Source organism: Battus philenor, unplaced genomic scaffold (genome assembly GCF_028537555.1).
Source record: "Battus philenor isolate CCGP_79_NKW_IND1 unplaced genomic scaffold, ilBatPhil1.0.hap1 SCAF_25, whole genome shotgun sequence".
Lineage (NCBI taxonomy): Eukaryota > Metazoa > Arthropoda > Insecta > Lepidoptera > Papilionidae > Battus > Battus philenor.
Window position 1 is genome coordinate 10457158 of NW_027181688.1, and position 17293 is coordinate 10474450.

The 17293-nt window shown below is 33.4% G+C and overlaps 1 protein-coding gene across 3 annotated transcripts in view; it reads right to left on the minus strand.

Moving 5' to 3' along the window:
* Positions 1 to 17293, minus strand: part of sns (sticks and stones) — a 332324-nt gene that overhangs the window by 299176 nt on the left and 15855 nt on the right. For all 3 annotated transcript variants that reach the window (XM_068768331.1, XM_068768332.1, XM_068768330.1), the window contains exon 2: positions 12377 to 12601. In XM_068768331.1, coding sequence (XP_068624432.1) covers positions 12377 to 12416 — 40 coding nt within the window. In that variant the 5' untranslated portion in view covers positions 12417 to 12601. The remainder of the gene's footprint in view (positions 1 to 12376; positions 12602 to 17293) is intronic.

A 17293-nucleotide genomic window follows, 5' to 3' on the forward strand; every position in this document is an offset into this window, starting at 1 on the left:
GCGCTGTCCGCATCCTGCCTCTTCCCGAGAACTTAACTACGTCGTCGATACTGCTAGTGTCGCCAACACTAGCCACGTGTCTATCGGCTTTTGGATGTCACTCGAGAACCATTGTTATGTCTATCCTACACTAATTAGTTTGCAAAAATTACAATGATACCCTGCCGACAAATATTATTACTATCCTTATAAAATTTATACTCTAAAACATTTCGATTTTGAAGTTTACGATTAGTGACACACCAATGGAATAAATGAATAGACGAACAAAACATCTTTTGTACGATCGTCTTCTAGAGAAGAATTTCATCAATCCCAGATTTTAAGCAACCGAAAACTTTTCAAAGTTAATTATGACAAACTGCCGTTATACCAGTACTGAAGCAATGTCCTCTAATATCGACGAAACGCCCCAAAAACACTCCCAACAAAGAAAGCTCCGCGCGACGAAAGACCGTAAACCAGGGGTGTGAAACTCAAATGCTTAATTCTAGTTGGGCCGCAAAAAATCAATGATTATAGAAACGTTTTTTTTATTACTACATAGTAATAAATATTCAAGGCATTAGCCTCTCTCATAGATAGCCACACCGACTACTCTTACACTTCCCGCATCCAGTGTCTCCCCGCGACCTAGATAATGTCGTAGGTTTACCTAGAGGGGCCTACTCACGCCGCTCCTACCGTCTCGTGGTAGCCACAAGTATATATATGTATATATACAGTATTGTATATGTATGTATATATGAAGTTAAATTATTTTTATGTCCTAATACTTGACATCTTTTCTCTGATACTATCTTTCCTTTTTCATGTAAAAATGTTATTAGCTGAGACTACTTACAAAATTGACCCAATGAATATATTAATTGAGCTGTAAGAATGTTCATGCGAACCCGCGAGTTTGACACCCCTGTCGTAAAATTTTCAGGGCGGCGACTCAGAAAAACTCGGCGAAACAGCGACGAAAGTTAGAAATATCCGAAACGACGTAAACTTTTCGGAGTATTTAGTGCGACGGAAAGTTTTATTTAAGTCAATTATGTTGACATCCCTGCGATATTGAAGGCGCAGGGCAGCGCTGAGAGATTTTTTCTCTTTTTAGCTTTTAAATTAATTCCGATGCTTTTAAAACTAAGAAAAAACTTTGGAAACGTTTCGCCCTAGACTCGTCTGTGAATTTTATATTATCGGCACCACGATACTAGGAAAGTGCCGTGTACTTATAATTCATAAAAACTCAAAAACAAATAGAAAGTAGATGCAATTTTTTAATATTAATCAGTTTACGAATAACGTATGTGATTCGCCGCTCCCGGCCGATCGCGCATCGCGAACGCCACGTATTTTAATTGCCACGCATAATAATACTCCAATGTATTTAGTGTGCTCCCACAAAGGGGACAAACGATCTTGTCAAGGTCATTGGAAGACACTGGCTGCAAGCCGCTTCTAACCGGTCCTATAGGAAATCTATGGAGCTCATCATAGCAGACATAGGATGTCCAGCTGTGGACATCCTATGTCTGCTATGATGATTATAAATAAGCTTTCAAAATGATTTTTTTAATATAATTTTAGTTTTATTTCGTGTAATTTATCAGGAAAGGCATATAAATGCACGTGGGTAAGTTGAATGATTTCGTCGGGATATTTTTTTTAACAGCAATAAACTATAGTTTCATTTCAATTGGGAGATATTCAGTTCGATTCCCGTTAAATGCATATTTATAGTCAAAAACATTAAGTCAATTCGCACCTCCCTCTCATATATGACTGTCTCTCTTTAAATCGTTTGTGCCCCAATTAAAAAAAAAACATTTCGTCATCACCATCATTTTAGCCACAAGGAGTTACCTTCTGGCCTATAATTCTCCACCATAGGTTTCCAAAAAGACCGGCAGGAAGCGGTCTGCGTCGACCTTAACAAGGTCATATTTTCACGATGAGTGCTGGTTCGTGGTCTAGACTCCAGAGCGTTAAGGCCCCAACTGCCAACTGTTCTGCGCACTATTTGGCCTGTCCACTATTTCTTGAACTTGCCAATCGGAGCTAAATAAACATAAAATCAAATCTTTGTAAAATATTATGCTTTGATTTTATTGTAAATAATACTATAGAGCTTACAATATTCCATAACCAAACAGTGTTACATAATATCAACGAAACATATTGTAAGACGATCTCATAATTTCTAGCTATAACATGGGAATTCGAACGCCTATATACCTTCTAAGTTTCAACAATTTAACTAACAAGGCTTCAATTATATACCATATCGAGCTAACAGGATCCGATTAGGACCAAGATTAGAATGTCTAGGTTACCTATTTAGTACGCCTACTTCATTAATACCTTTCGCCGGATCTGTTAACTAGAGCGCCGACGATTGTTAACAAGGAAATTGGATGATTTATCATATCTTGTGATATTACTAACTTCTGGGTACCTATTTACCAATAGCAAACGGGTTGGCAAATTATGGAACGAACTTTTGTGTATAGAATATCTTTTCCCGGATATATTGATTAGAGCGTCAACTGTTAAGAAAGAAAATTGATTAATTATCATATTCTGCTATAAGACATTATATATTATAGGAGATTGAATATCGGGGTGCAATATTTACCAAAAGGAGTAGACTTATTAAGAAAAGAGCTTTTGTACCTAGAATACCTTTTGACCGGATGAAATTCGATGAATTATCATTTTCTGCTATAAGACATTATACACGATTAAATATCCGGGCGCAGTATTTACCAATAGTTAAGGAGTAGGCTTATCAAGGAAAGAGCTTTTGTATCAAGAAAATCTCTGGATAAGAATGGTCCGAAGCGAGAGATAACTATACTTAATTATTTTCGAAGTCGAACTTCATTTTTTAATAAATAACTTATTGATATAAGCGTAGTTCCCACTTCGTACGTTTCTTACAAAGCGACACTATCCATATTTCACTCCACTATGTATATTTCCCTATACGATCGAAACAGTAGTGTTGAGATTCGTATACTAATAAAAGTATCTGACATGGGCCAGCAAATTGGTAAGTTAAATTGTCAGTGAGAAAACCATATAACGCGAAAACAAGATACCCCCTAGAGGACTTTAAAGCTCCAGGAGTGGAGACAAGAGACCGGGAAACCCAGCGTAGGTCAACCAAGCACCAGTCAGACAGATCACCTTGTTGATATCGCTGGATGCTTTCAATTCAATCCATTGGAGATCTATGGACGAGCCTTATGTCCAGCTGTAAACATCCTATGGATGAGTGATGATGACGATTATGATTTGAATAAAAAAAACTATTCTACATTAAACCTTTATAAATACATGTGGGAAAAAGCTATTCGATGATTTCTTGTCTATCAATTTGACACTGGTAATAAATTCGCCAGATGTCATGCGGTAAACTGAGTTTTATGTCATTACACGTAAAAAACTACATTTTATCATCAGGTGAAAAGTACGTTTATCTCGATTAAAGAAGTTGATTTAAAAAAAGAATAAACGTAGTCCCTCAGTACCGTAAAAACAACGAAATTAATTTTGCCTACTCCCTCTAAGCTTAACCCGAGACGAGGAATTGTCTTCCCTTAATATTCCCGGAGGCCTTATTAAACGGGGGAAAATTAGGCTATTAATAATAGAAGGAAAAATGATGCTATCAATTAGGGTTGACGTAGAAATGACAGATAGTAGACGCTACCATGAGTTGTCGAACGAATTTAATTCGAGTGTGAGGTAAACGTGAACTATTCTCGACATGACTTCTCTCACAACATTCAGAAATTTTGTTGATTGTTTTTAACCAATAGATTATGTTAAATTAATAAATTCATACGTCGGCATATTAGCGCTATCAATTAGCATAATTTTTGAGAATTGGCTTTTGTAGGGAAGTGTATACATACAGACAGATATTTGACATTTTTATCAATACTTGATTAGGTAGCCCTACGGTAGGGGACTAGCGATCATAGATCGCAGATTTTATTCCCGGGATACAATTTTATGTAATTCACACTTTTTGCATTTATTATCTAAAATACCTTACAAATAGGTTCCAGAGGATGCACGGCAGCATCTTCTGCGTACAATAATACAACATTGCGATAGCCAACTCGCTTGCCAAGCATGTCGATTATAGTATGTCCCCCCATAAACATCTTTGGGGAAGGCCTATGCATTGCAGTGGGCGTCTATGGGCTGAAACGACACCGACTCAAGGGACCAGAATTGTTTCAACGATGTCCGAGGAGGTAATGCTGTTAGTCGAACAAGGAAAGATTCTACTTTACTGTGTTGTATTGGAAATTTGTTGCTATTACAGAAACAATTCTAGTGATACTACAATTGCTAACATAACACTTTTCAAGAACACTACCGAGGTCTTTTATCCCACATATATAAGACAGATTCAATTAGGCTCATTGTTGTGGACAAATATTTTGTACTTAGGTATAAATAGCTTCCCCGGGTTTAAGATAATAGGACATAAAAGGCGTTTTGTCTAACCAGAGCTTCTTTAGGAATATTGTTTGATTCAATTAAGTCACAATAATGCCGAAGCCTTGCGCCGAAATAGAACCTTAAATAGAAGGCTACCCTGTAACGTTTCTTATAGTTTTACTATAAATGCAAGCAAAAATCTATGGTAGCCTATTGGTTAAGGGCTATAACGAAGTAATATAACGCTAATTCACTACCAAACGTACCGTGTGATGTGTAAGATTATACAAAATATTTACTCACAAAAGTTATAGAAAATATGAAGATGAAACCAGATTTTAGATTTTTGTTCCAAAAAACCGAAGCAAAAAGTGGGATATAGCTCATAATGTCCCCATCAGATCAGATTTAATCAGGGCATTTGTAAAAGTGATTACGTGAAAATTCCGACTGTTCTTATGGGCTCTTTTCAAACCAGAATGGCTAGGAATCAAACGTAGTTTTACTTGTAGATATAGGAGTTGAAGTCATTTCTAATTTCTATCCAAATGGGCCCCATTTTATACTCTTAAAATATAGAAATGATCATTATAAACGACAGATAAGGTGGCCAATGTCAAGAAAAAGTACTAAAAAAATTAGCAAGAATGACATGTTTGTGTCACACGTGAGAAGCGATGGTAGGAGTATCCGACCTCTCATTGTTCCCTTAGCGGAATATAACGCATTAATACGAATTAGACGCAAGTGATAGATAAGCTCCGCGGATCCGGTGTTTGTACTGAGCATGATTGAGCACCGGGGTACGTCTTGAAATGGTTACAGGCTGACGTGGAGATTTACTTTTTCTGAAGTTTCATTGGAGGTTTTGTTAATAAAATGAATTGGGTTTACGTGAAATCTTTTCAATGAATTAGTTTTTTTTTTATTATCGCCAAAAGATTTTACATCCGCTTAGAGTTAAACATTACCATTTAAAAATTTAAATGAATTTTGAACATCCTATTATGATCTTATAACCGCGTATACAGATCAATACATTTTTTTATTTTCTTATCCTTGGTCGTTTATGAGTTGCCGGTAGCCAACCCTCAGACAAGCGTGGCGATGGTATATCTCACCGTAAATATCTTTGGGAAATGCCTATGTCTCGCAGAGGCCGACTATGGGCTGAAACGTCGACGACGTTAGAATTATCAACATTTCTTAATGTCCCAAAAACATATTTAAAATAATTACTACAACCATCCAATTTAACGAAAATAAAAAGAAAATTTTATCAATTAATTTTCAGCTTGATGTTGATTTACGGGAAAAGCTGTGTATAACTATATATTACAACACATTTTGTTTTTAGTTATACTTATTTCTGACCAATATAAAATACACTAATCTCCTACAAACGACTGACTCTCAAGTGTTCATGTCCAGACACAATTAAGTCACGCATAGTTTTGAATGCATTTTTGTATAATAACTTTGTATAGAATACTGTATTCCTTACTATTAGAACGAAAGGCTATATTCGGCTGTTGAAATAAATATCACAATAAAAGTAATACAATGCTGGAAGAGTGTCAAATGAACCCACGATACTCATTAGTTCAGGTTCAACATTATTTTAATCTTCTCTGTCATCATGTGCTGATAGAATGTACCAAGTAGTAAAACACCAAAACGGAGATCGATTGCAAGCGCATTAATATACAAGTTTTGTTACGAAAATTTGCCGACCAAAAAATATATGCTATGAATACGGCAATATCTAGGATGAAATTTTCCTTTCAACAAAAACGCAAAGTGATACATCGCGATGTTTCACTGGAAATTGTTTCAGATGTTAGTCACATCCACATTTGGCTTTCGTATGAATTCCAACTCCGGTAATATATGACAGCTCGAAGACAAAGCATAACGATGCGAAATGAGTGCAAGTTTTTCTCTAAAGCGATTTCCAGGTAGAAGCCGCTGTCGACATTTCTCAGCCTCCTTTGTGAGACGACTCTCATGTTAGCGCGCTGACTGGCTTGTTGTCTCACGGTTGAAATGATCCGCGAGAGGGAAAGGTCGAGATGTCTTTTTATTACTTTCAAAACACACTAGCTTAGCAATGTCGTATTCGCTTTTCTCTTAAAGGCAATTAACTGCGATAAACTTGACTGTACTTCTGATGTTAAGTGGAGATACAGTGTTCGTTGACAAAATTCACTGTCTGTACTTCTGACTGCAAGTGATGGTTCAGTTTTTGTTGGTAAAACACACTCACCTGGCTTCTTTTGAAGGCAATTAACTATCATTAACCTGACTGTACTTCTGATCTTAAGGTGCGATACAATCTACTTTGTTAAAATGCAATCAAACTTCTTTTTCAGTCTTTTTGGGTTGTTACGTCAAAATAACCAAAGTATGTAAGAATAACAGCTTGGATAATATAAGCTGCCACCTACTCGTCTTATTGGAAATATATGGGAGAAGGGCCTAATTGTAAACTTTTCACAATTGCTGTATGTTACGTATAAGACTTTCCTACTATATTCCAGTGTACTTAAAGGGTTCTTTTAAAGCAATACTTTTCTATTCTCTTCAGTACGGAGAATCTTATAGTACAGATTTTGTTGATTGGCTATAGATGTAAAAGCTTCAAAGGGTAAAAGTTTATCTCATTTATCAGCAAAATTCTTTAGAGCCTTCATTATTTACAATCAGCCTTGTGTAAAGTAATCGCTTTGAAATATGTTACGTGAATTTATTTTAATTATTAAATGCGAAATTGATAAACTTTTTTTAGGCTATTTTATTTATTATTTCTCAGTTATTGATATTTGCCAGAGTGTGACATACATTAATTGACAGCAAATGAGGTACACATTTATCTTATTAAATCTTCAACAAATATTACCAATGATTTTGTATACAGATAAAGTACAATTTTACAGGTATTTACATACGAATTATTATGAAGAGAGCCGCGAGATGGTACAGAAATAGCCGTAAAACTCGTGAAAGTTTGTAAAATGGCAATTTGATTAGTATAAAAAGGGGTCGGAGAGCAATTATGTATTGTAATTAAAACTGGCCAACCCGACCTGAGTTGGGAAGGAATTATCGGCCACCTCTATTGTACGGAATTTTCAACTTTTCACTCGTTAAATTATTAAATTAATTCCGTTAAACAAGAGGCGAAATGATTCTGTAATTTTAGAGAGGTGGATAATGGGGGGTAAGCTATGGTGGGGTGAGGTGTGCCGTAAGCTTTTGGGGGGATTGAAGATTGTTTCAACCGAATCACAACGGACGTCAGATACGCCCCGGTAATCTTTTGTTTATAAGTACTGTATTAGTTTTGTTTGTAATTGATCGTTAGGGTTGCTCGGGACTCGATTGGGAGTTTTCAGTTTTATTCATTTCATTAGTAACGTTTTCAACGCTCCCTTGTAAAATTAGCAAAGGTACAAGAGGTGAAGTATATTAATAGATTATTAAAAGATAATTAACTCATTTTACAGATAATTCGAAACTAATCATTAGAAAATAAAAACTAAGAAAAACACTTTTTTTAGTATCGAAAAAAGCAACACGTGTATAATTGTGTTTTTATTTTTGTGTTTTTCTAATTATATTATTACTAAAGTATACCAATATCCTTTTAAATCTTTTACATCTAAGATTGATCACTCTATAGTGCTACAGCTACGGCAGTATCGGTCGTTCCGTTTAGTCAGTCCACCGTTAACGCTCGTAGAACTCCTTCAGCCACTACCCCACCCCGCTATCCTTAGGCAGGGTATAGCTGTTGCGGTAGCACTATACCTGGATAATCACTGTCTTAAATTTTTCATTATAATCATGTTTATTGAAAATAATATTATTTATGTAACATGCTTTATTGTGCACGCTAGGATACATTACATAGTTTCATAATAATAAACAAAATTGCGAATATCAGATTCGTTTGGAAATTCAATGAAGCGATAAAGTCGTAAAGCAGTAACCAGCTTGGACTGTAAGATATCTAAATATAAGAACTCTTGTTCACAAATATCTGATGACATACTATTTAAAAGAATATTTTGAAATACGAACTAGGTTATATTATTAGTAATTGGTCACAGGTATAAAAGCCTTAAAGCCTTAAGGCTGCTTTTGCCAGTAAAAAGCTATATAACTTTTACTCTTATATTATCATTACGTTATTCTTTCGTTGAATTATGAATGAGGTGTACCTACTACATTTTAATTGACATCAAAATGGATGGAGGCCTTAGAACGGATAGGGAAGAAGGCTGTATTAAAAAGGAAAAAATCAATGCCCCCACGAAATATTTCATTAAACCGATTTTATAGAGAAGTCGCTGGATGCGGGGAGTGCAAGACCGGTCATCGTGGCGATCTTTGGGGAGGCCTTACAATGAGAGGAAATTAAATTTTACATTAACATTAATTATGGACCCGAACCATGTGTCATGAAAAGCTAATAAATTATTTAGTGTAGATTCAAACTCAGTTTTCGTTACAATATACTGTATAAAATATATTAATTTTATGATCAATTGTATTGTTTCGAAAGATGTTAATGCTGTCAGTCCTAAGGATTATACAGCTTCATCGGACATGAGTTCACGGATAAAAAGGATCCATTAACCATATAAGCCTAATTGCTTGAAATAACAAATATGATATATATATATATATATATATATAAATATATTATAGATTGATATAAAATAAGCCATGAGAAGACTACGCTATTTATTTAAAAACCTTTTTCCTCACTGCTGCCCAAATAGCATTTGCAGAAGAACGAACCTTAGTTTGGATGATTTCTATCACTTGACCAACAACACTACTACCATTAAGTAAAGCATTTAATATCTCAAAATTAAAAACTGAAGAGCAGACAATTCTAAATGGCAGGATAACTGGAGTGACGCATGCTCTACATATTGTCACCTATTTGCTCTTAATAAAATTATGGCTTATATATAACTATATATATATATATATAACTGAACACTTCAATTTTTACGTCAAATCGAATAATTGATCATTGGACAGAACAATGGTTATTTTATTTTGAAATTCCCGCCATCTTCACACCATTAAAGAGGACAATTGAAGGTATATCTGTCAATAAAATTATTCTATCTCTAAGAAAACCTAAAACAGCTGTCGTAAGACAGGAAACATGAATAATCCATTAAACAAATTTATCTTTTCTCATCTTTTTGTACTTTGCTTTCGTCTCCAACAAAGTTTATTAAACAATAAAATCTCTGTTTCAATCAGACGCCTAGGTATCCTACACATTTCCGACCCAATTCCGGCATATCCTTTGTAGATATTTCTTAGACATTGACAGATATGTCACAGAAGTTTTTACTTTGATATTTTGAGGACTACAAGTAGAAATAATCTTTTTACTTAAACTTATATTATGTGTTTGTAATTGTTTGCTCTTATATAATCTCCGTTCTTCTTTATATGTACTATTTTGGTATTCACAATTTTTTTTATTTATAATGTCGACCTGCGTCATCTATGACGTAATAGTCATCTTTAACGTAATTATTGATTATTACGTTGAAAATATTATTTGAAACCCAGATAAAAATATTTAGTTGACCGAATCACGTCCAGTCAAAACAATAACAACAGAAACAAAGCAAACACTCGATATTTAAGGCAGCAAATAAATAAGCGAAGGTTGCTAATTTAATTTCCATATTTCCCTTCATAATACTCTCCCGCTAATAAATTCGATAAGCACCAGTACTATGTACAAACAAAATCTACACTCGCGTAGTACGACTGGTAAATATTTTAACACAACAAAAGCTCCTCGTAATGAAGGGTTAATATTTATTAGCGTCGATTTAATGTTAATTAAAAAAACATTGCCAACACTTCGAGTGGTTCAACTCGCCGCTGTTTATTCCGTCGAGTGTATATTTTACAATTCCAAACCAACGTTACTTCTAATATTGTTCATTGGAATATGAAATTGTGAACAATGAATTGCTTTTTGTTTAATTGTTAATCGAATGGGGTGAATTGAAGAAATGTTAATGCGCAAAAGGAAATAAAAGAAACGTTAACGATGCATTTGTTTACATGTTTCTTGACGAGTACATTGTGAACTCAATTGATTTGACTCTATACTAATTTGATTCTGTATTTAAAAAGCCAATTTCCTAATTATTTACGTACATCGTAGTTCACAGAGAAATTATTTTTTTTTCTTACGTCCACCGTTAGGTACAAAACCGAAATTACATTATGTAGTCGCTTTGTACACAATGATTTAATTTCTTAAATATAAATTCAAGAATTATAGATATCAGGTAATAAGTTAATTCTATATAAAATACCCCTTGGCTGCGGCGACAGCGAAAGTGTTATACCGGACTCTTACCAGCTAAAACCCCACAATTTGTTAAAAATACGGGAACGCCTTCGTATACTACCGTTGTATCAACGGCGGCCTTGTGCCTCCACTCTTTAGGTTAGAGTTGCACTTCTCCACTCGTTATCATAAACAGGCGATATTCAGGTCACGCGCCACCGGAGGACCAGGGCATACGTACTGCAAATCACCCTGAATTGTCGCAAAGACATAACAAAACGATACACACACACACATACACATATATATATATATATATATATATATATATATATATATATATATATTTATATATATACATATTTATATATATATATATATATGTATTTAAGTGACATCTGAAAGTGTTATCTTTTCTTAAATAGCGAAATAATATATTATGAATTCATGTGTACCACATAAATAACAAACATAATAAAATTAAGCTTAAAAATTGCATTACCATTTACGAAAATAATATTTTATTTATACATGTACCTACGTGTTTGTATGCATGAGCGAAGTTTGTGTGTTTTAAGTGTTTAATAAATTACAAGTAATTGTGCAGCATCATCATTTTTCTTTCATCATTGTCATTTTCACCCCGTAGACACTCACTGCAAGGCATAAGCTTCCGTCAAAAATATCTATGAGCGAAAATATTAATCCCCTCGCTTGGCAGGTAGATTGGCAATCGCAGTGTGGTATTATGGTACACAGAGGACACAGCTACCCCATCATATGAAACTTGTTAATGAGCAGTGGAAATCTTGTATAATTAATGCACAAAGTTTGAATTATATATGATTGTATCTCCTGGAATCGAACCGACGACCTACTATCGAGTTCCAGTCTTCTACCGGTGGACTATTCCCATCTCTCCATGGTTCCCTGGGTGACTAAGAGCCTTCTTATAAAGCCCATCGTAAGCGACTAAGTCTCGGATCCGTAGGTCAATAACACGCACTGATCGAAGACCTTTGTCTTCAGAAAATGCGGTAGTTTGGTCAAGAGGTTTCAGAGCTATCCAAAAACTGCCCATTGAAGTTGTATTCGGCATGTTATCTCTTTCTTAAAGTTGGACTTACCTAGCTGAACGGTTTTATTTAGGCGCCATTTAAAACTTGTAATCTCTTCAGTTACTATACGAATCAAAAATACTATATGTAATTGTGCAAGAATCGTGTAAAGAATGAAAGAGAAGGAACTTCAGGAAAAAAAAATTGAAAACCGTAATTATTTCTCTTTTTAAGAAATCAAAGTCCATGTTTCAAATATGATAGATAGATCGAAAATAAAAAAAATGTAGGGTAGAGTTAAAAATTGGAAAAAAAAAACGCGTAAGGGCACTGTGGTACATACATAGACACATGCCCCAGTTACAATCGAACACAGCAAGGAGTCAAAGTTAAAAAAAAGTTAAGTCTAAAATTCGAACACAGGTATGAAAGGTCTACGATTTATATTGAAAGACATGATAGCGGGTTCATCTAATGTAATGCAATTTAGTTTTAAAAATAAAAAAAAAATTATATAACTTACCGCATATAGTGAGAAGTAACTTCGAAACCTTCGGACACATCGTTATAAGTTGAAACCACACTGCACATAATTCGTTAACCCACACTGTTTTAAGTCACCTCACCATTTTTTTTCACTTAGTCACACTGACTTGTCATACGCGATATTTATTAAGTCCACTTTATTCCACGTAACTAGAGTTATTTAAAACTGTTCACAACACCGCTTTCAATAGACCTCGGACATCTGAAAAGAGAATGTATATGTTAATCTTTCTTATTAGTTAACTTTTTTAATTTTGTAAAATTACGCTTATAATTGACATTGATAGACAGCCTATAGATGCCCACTGTAAAGAGAAGGCCGGCTTCCTTCAAGAAACGTTAAAATGAAATATTACCATTCTTTACTTAAAGTTTTTTTTTAGTTCTAAGTATATTCTTACGTTTTAAATAAATCTATACATCAAATTACAAAAAACGACAAATTTAAAAAAAATCAAAAATTAAATTTGTTGGTTCAGAAAAAAATATATAGAACGGAATAAAACAATTTTTGAAATAATAAACATTAAATATAGTGTTGTATATACAATAGACATATATTAGAACTTACGCAATAACTCTATTTAATTGTTACACTTTATCCGTCGACTTTTAAATTAAAATACGAATAATTAATGCTCACTATTTCACACGGCAAACATTGATGTAAACAAAGATGGCGTCTTCTCATGTAAAAGCTTTAGTCATAATCATTACTTTTTTACAAGTTTTGCAAAAACTATAAATATATTAATTTAAAAATTTGTAGAATTAACATTTATAATTAAATATAATAAAATTTTGGCAGAAATAGTACAAATTGTGGGTATTAAAATATTATTAAAATTGTACAATTAAAATATATGTTGTAATTACCGACATTATTTTGAACATAAGCTGTAAAAGTGACGAAGTTATAATAACTATTTTACTAATAAATAGTTTATATAGTAAAAATCAAAGATTTTTTGCAACGATCACTTTATTTAAAATTAATGCTTATGTCATATATATTTTTAAAATACATAAAATTTAATAATTTATGCCTGAATTGATACACACAATATATTTACCAATTATACGAATATAAACTAAAATAAATAACCTATTTAGTTACACTAAATGAATGAGACTAGCTTTGATAGTAGTAATGTGATATATATATATGTGTGTATATATATATATATATATATATATATATATATATATATATATATATATATATATATATATATATATATATATATATATTCTGAAACTATTGATTTTTGGATAGGACGTTGCTGTTTATTTTTTAATATTGCATTACATTTAAAATTTTTCATCTGTAAATAATCACCCTGTATTGAGAATTAGGGTTTCAAAGATAATATTAAGCAAATTTATCTCATCCCAATTTATTTTACTTTGTAATGATTGTCATTTCAAATTTACAAAGTCTGAGATAACTCCACAGAGATATAATCGCGACTATGTCAAGATTATGACATATATTATATATGACGCGTCTTTTGAAGATCACTTTGTCAGAAGAAATTTCAAGAACGCGTCTCTAAGATGTATTAGACTTATATGGCGTTGATCCGTCTTACTGCAAACATTATTTGGCAACAGACAGTAATATTCCGTCACAAAAGAGATTTAAAAAGAAATATAAACTTAACCTTTTTTTGACATCAATATCATAATTTCAGTCTTAGACTGTCCATTGCACCAGTAATAATTTTACGCGTATCATCTTTTAGAAAATAACAATGGAACGGCATGTACAATTTCGGTATATTTTTGGTCGAAATGGAAAGAAAAATTACGGGAAAAAATTGTGATAAATGAAGCCTTTATTCACATCAAACACTGAGTAAATTAAAACACTTATTATCAAACTTTATAAATTCAACATTATTTCAGCAATACAACGCCCACATTTAGACATAGATCTCTCTTATAAATCGAACGTAAGATCGGTCGTGACCCTGGTCTCCATGCCATAATCTTAAGCCCTCGGCGGCTATCTTTTGATTGACATTTCAACTTGCTGGACAACTTTGGTTTTGATACAAAATGAGCTATTAGTTTTAGCAACTAAACCAAATTAACAGATTTAGCAATCACGAAAATTATTTAAAAAGACTAAAATTTGAAATATCTTTTAACATGTTAATATGATAAATAATAGGTGCTTGTGTTATTTTAAATATTTATCCTTACAATTGTTCCCTTTTTTTTCTTTACTTAGAAAACTTCCTGACATAAAATAAAAGTAAACAAATCGGTCCTGCGTTTCCCAAACTTTGTGACTTTCATCGATTAACCTTTATTTACGTAGATAGATAAAAAACAACACAATTTAATAAATATTTGAAATAGCCGCTAGTTGTAAATATTTAAGGTTAAATTCAACTATCTTTAAGTAGGCAATACACACGGGCTTTTGAATCTTAAATAATTTTAACATATGTAGTAACCGACCACCAGCTCGGAATGCAGACCTATTGACAAAAGCCGCCCAGAAACTCAATAGTTGCTATTTTTAAGTGATTTTTAACATTGTAAAATATATATATGTATTATAATATGCACCCTGCAAATGAATCATCTAAATAAGTTTCACATATTTCGGTCAACTAATTACTCTTAAATGCTGTAGTCATATTTATTTAAGAGAATAAATTTAATTTTAGATTTAAAACAAAATACAAGGTCTGAGATATCTTGTGGAACTTTTATATATATGCGTAAACTTAGACCTATGAAGGATTTGTTAACTCTGTGAAGACGAAATTTCGACCTTACGAATTTATTTTTATTTCAAGTATTTAAATGTTGGTGAAAAATATAGTTCTATCTATTTAGATACTTGACATAATACAGGCTTTAATTATTATCTTTATGATTGTGTTAATAAAGGTTATTAAACTATAAAATATCGCAGAGTCAGCGAGCTAAGCTTGTGCAGACAATTTGAAATTCCGTTCACAAGACATAACTACTGGCTTTTAGCCGTTAGACCAGTAGGGCCTGTTCGACGTGTTTCTGTGTGTGTTAATGGTTGTATTTAGAGAATATTAGTTTTCGCGTCATGTGTCCTTATAAGGGTAATATAGAGAATAAACTTTTGACCTTCATTATTATAATTTTCCGTTGATATTTATAAATGTGTTATTTTTAAACAAAGAACATGTTTTTTTCTATACAATATGTTTTATTTATTGTAGTTAATGCAGGAAAATATACACAATATTTTGATAACATTTTATATATGAATTATAAATATTAATTGATCATTTTACTGAAAGTTTAATTAATTATGTCTCATTGTATTAATTAAAATGAGCACAAGTTCTCGATTGACGACCACATGCCGGTAGCCGCGGCATGGGTTGGCTCTCTCATCGTGGCGAACTTTGGAGGAATAGTCCTATGCCATGCAATGGGCTTCTGGCGGTTGAAAAGAAGATATTATAATACATAGCCTTCATTATTTTCTTCATTGATTCAATTAACTCATCAGAACATTTGAACAGAATAATAAGGATATAATAGAAAAATAGACAGATAAAAAATATATTTGTCCTCTTTGGAATCTATACGAGAAGCCTATAAACAAACCAGGACATTTTCCGGCTGATATGATCGTGATTAATGAAAATAATCGTATACAATCATTTTAGCAAGTTGAAAATGACAAATTACAACAATTATTCATGTATTTAAATAAGCTCAAAAGTACGGAAATTATACGTCTTAAAATTATAACAAAAAAAAAATACATTGATAAAAAAATCACGAATACGAATTAAAAACGTCCAGCAATAAAGAGTGGACAATGCTTAAAATGAACTCCAGTCAAGTTAGTAGAAGTTAACGAAAAAACTGTCCGTAAAAAATGTATTATTCCAGGGAGTAACTGGCTGGCTATAAAATTATAACGACATATTAAATTCGTTGGTGAAAAAAAAAAAAACGAGAAGTAACGTTTCGGGCGCCATGATGTTGTAAAATTAACGCATTATTCTTCCCCCGAAAGAGTCGTAAATTCGATCGAAAAATAAATAAAAAATTTCAGTAACACGTTTTTAATATTTCGGGTACGAAAAGTTTTTGTGACACTGTCCGGATATAAAATGGATATAAAGTTATAAAGATTATAAACAATACACTCGTAACATGTTTTTATGGACTTACAGGTTAGCGTTAACAATGAAAATAAATAAATCGTTGTATAGAAATATCGGAGACGGAGAATTTAGTCAAGTTAGGAACTCCCCGTAATAAGATAACGGACTCTCTCACACCGAGCAGGTTATCACCGAGGCAGTTATTAGGTAGAAATCTAGCATAATCCTATCCTCATCCCTCAGGCAAAAAGGCCTCCCCCCTCTGATCTGGTTGCAGCTTTTCCGTGGTGGGGATATACATCGCCAGCTCGAGCTGTTTAGCTGGTCCAAGGTAGCTGCTCTGACTGGGCTGATCCCATTTCAGAGGCGAGCAGAAGTTGAAACGGAGTCGTGAAAGGAAAGAAGCTTTGTCTCCGCTCCAAGACTAAGCAAGGTAGATCGACGGATACGAAGACTCGGAGGGATATTCATACTTCTTGACTACAAAATCTGCTGCAACTCTTAACCCCACTTTAGCTTTAACGGCCCGTAAAAGACCTGCACTTGTGAGTATTAGTTCTCTTAGTACACCTGGTCTCTTGGTGAAGGGGAGCATTTCCCGCTTTAAGTGAAGAGGCCGAGAATTCTGGTGCGCTAATTTTAATTGAAAGGAAAAGGAGGGCTTTTTTTTGCTCTGAGACGGGACTGCACATGTTGGAATGCGTTTCTGGGGCCTCTTCATTGCCCCCACATAAAATAAAAAAGGTTAAATTTTATTTCAATAAATTATTAGGTCT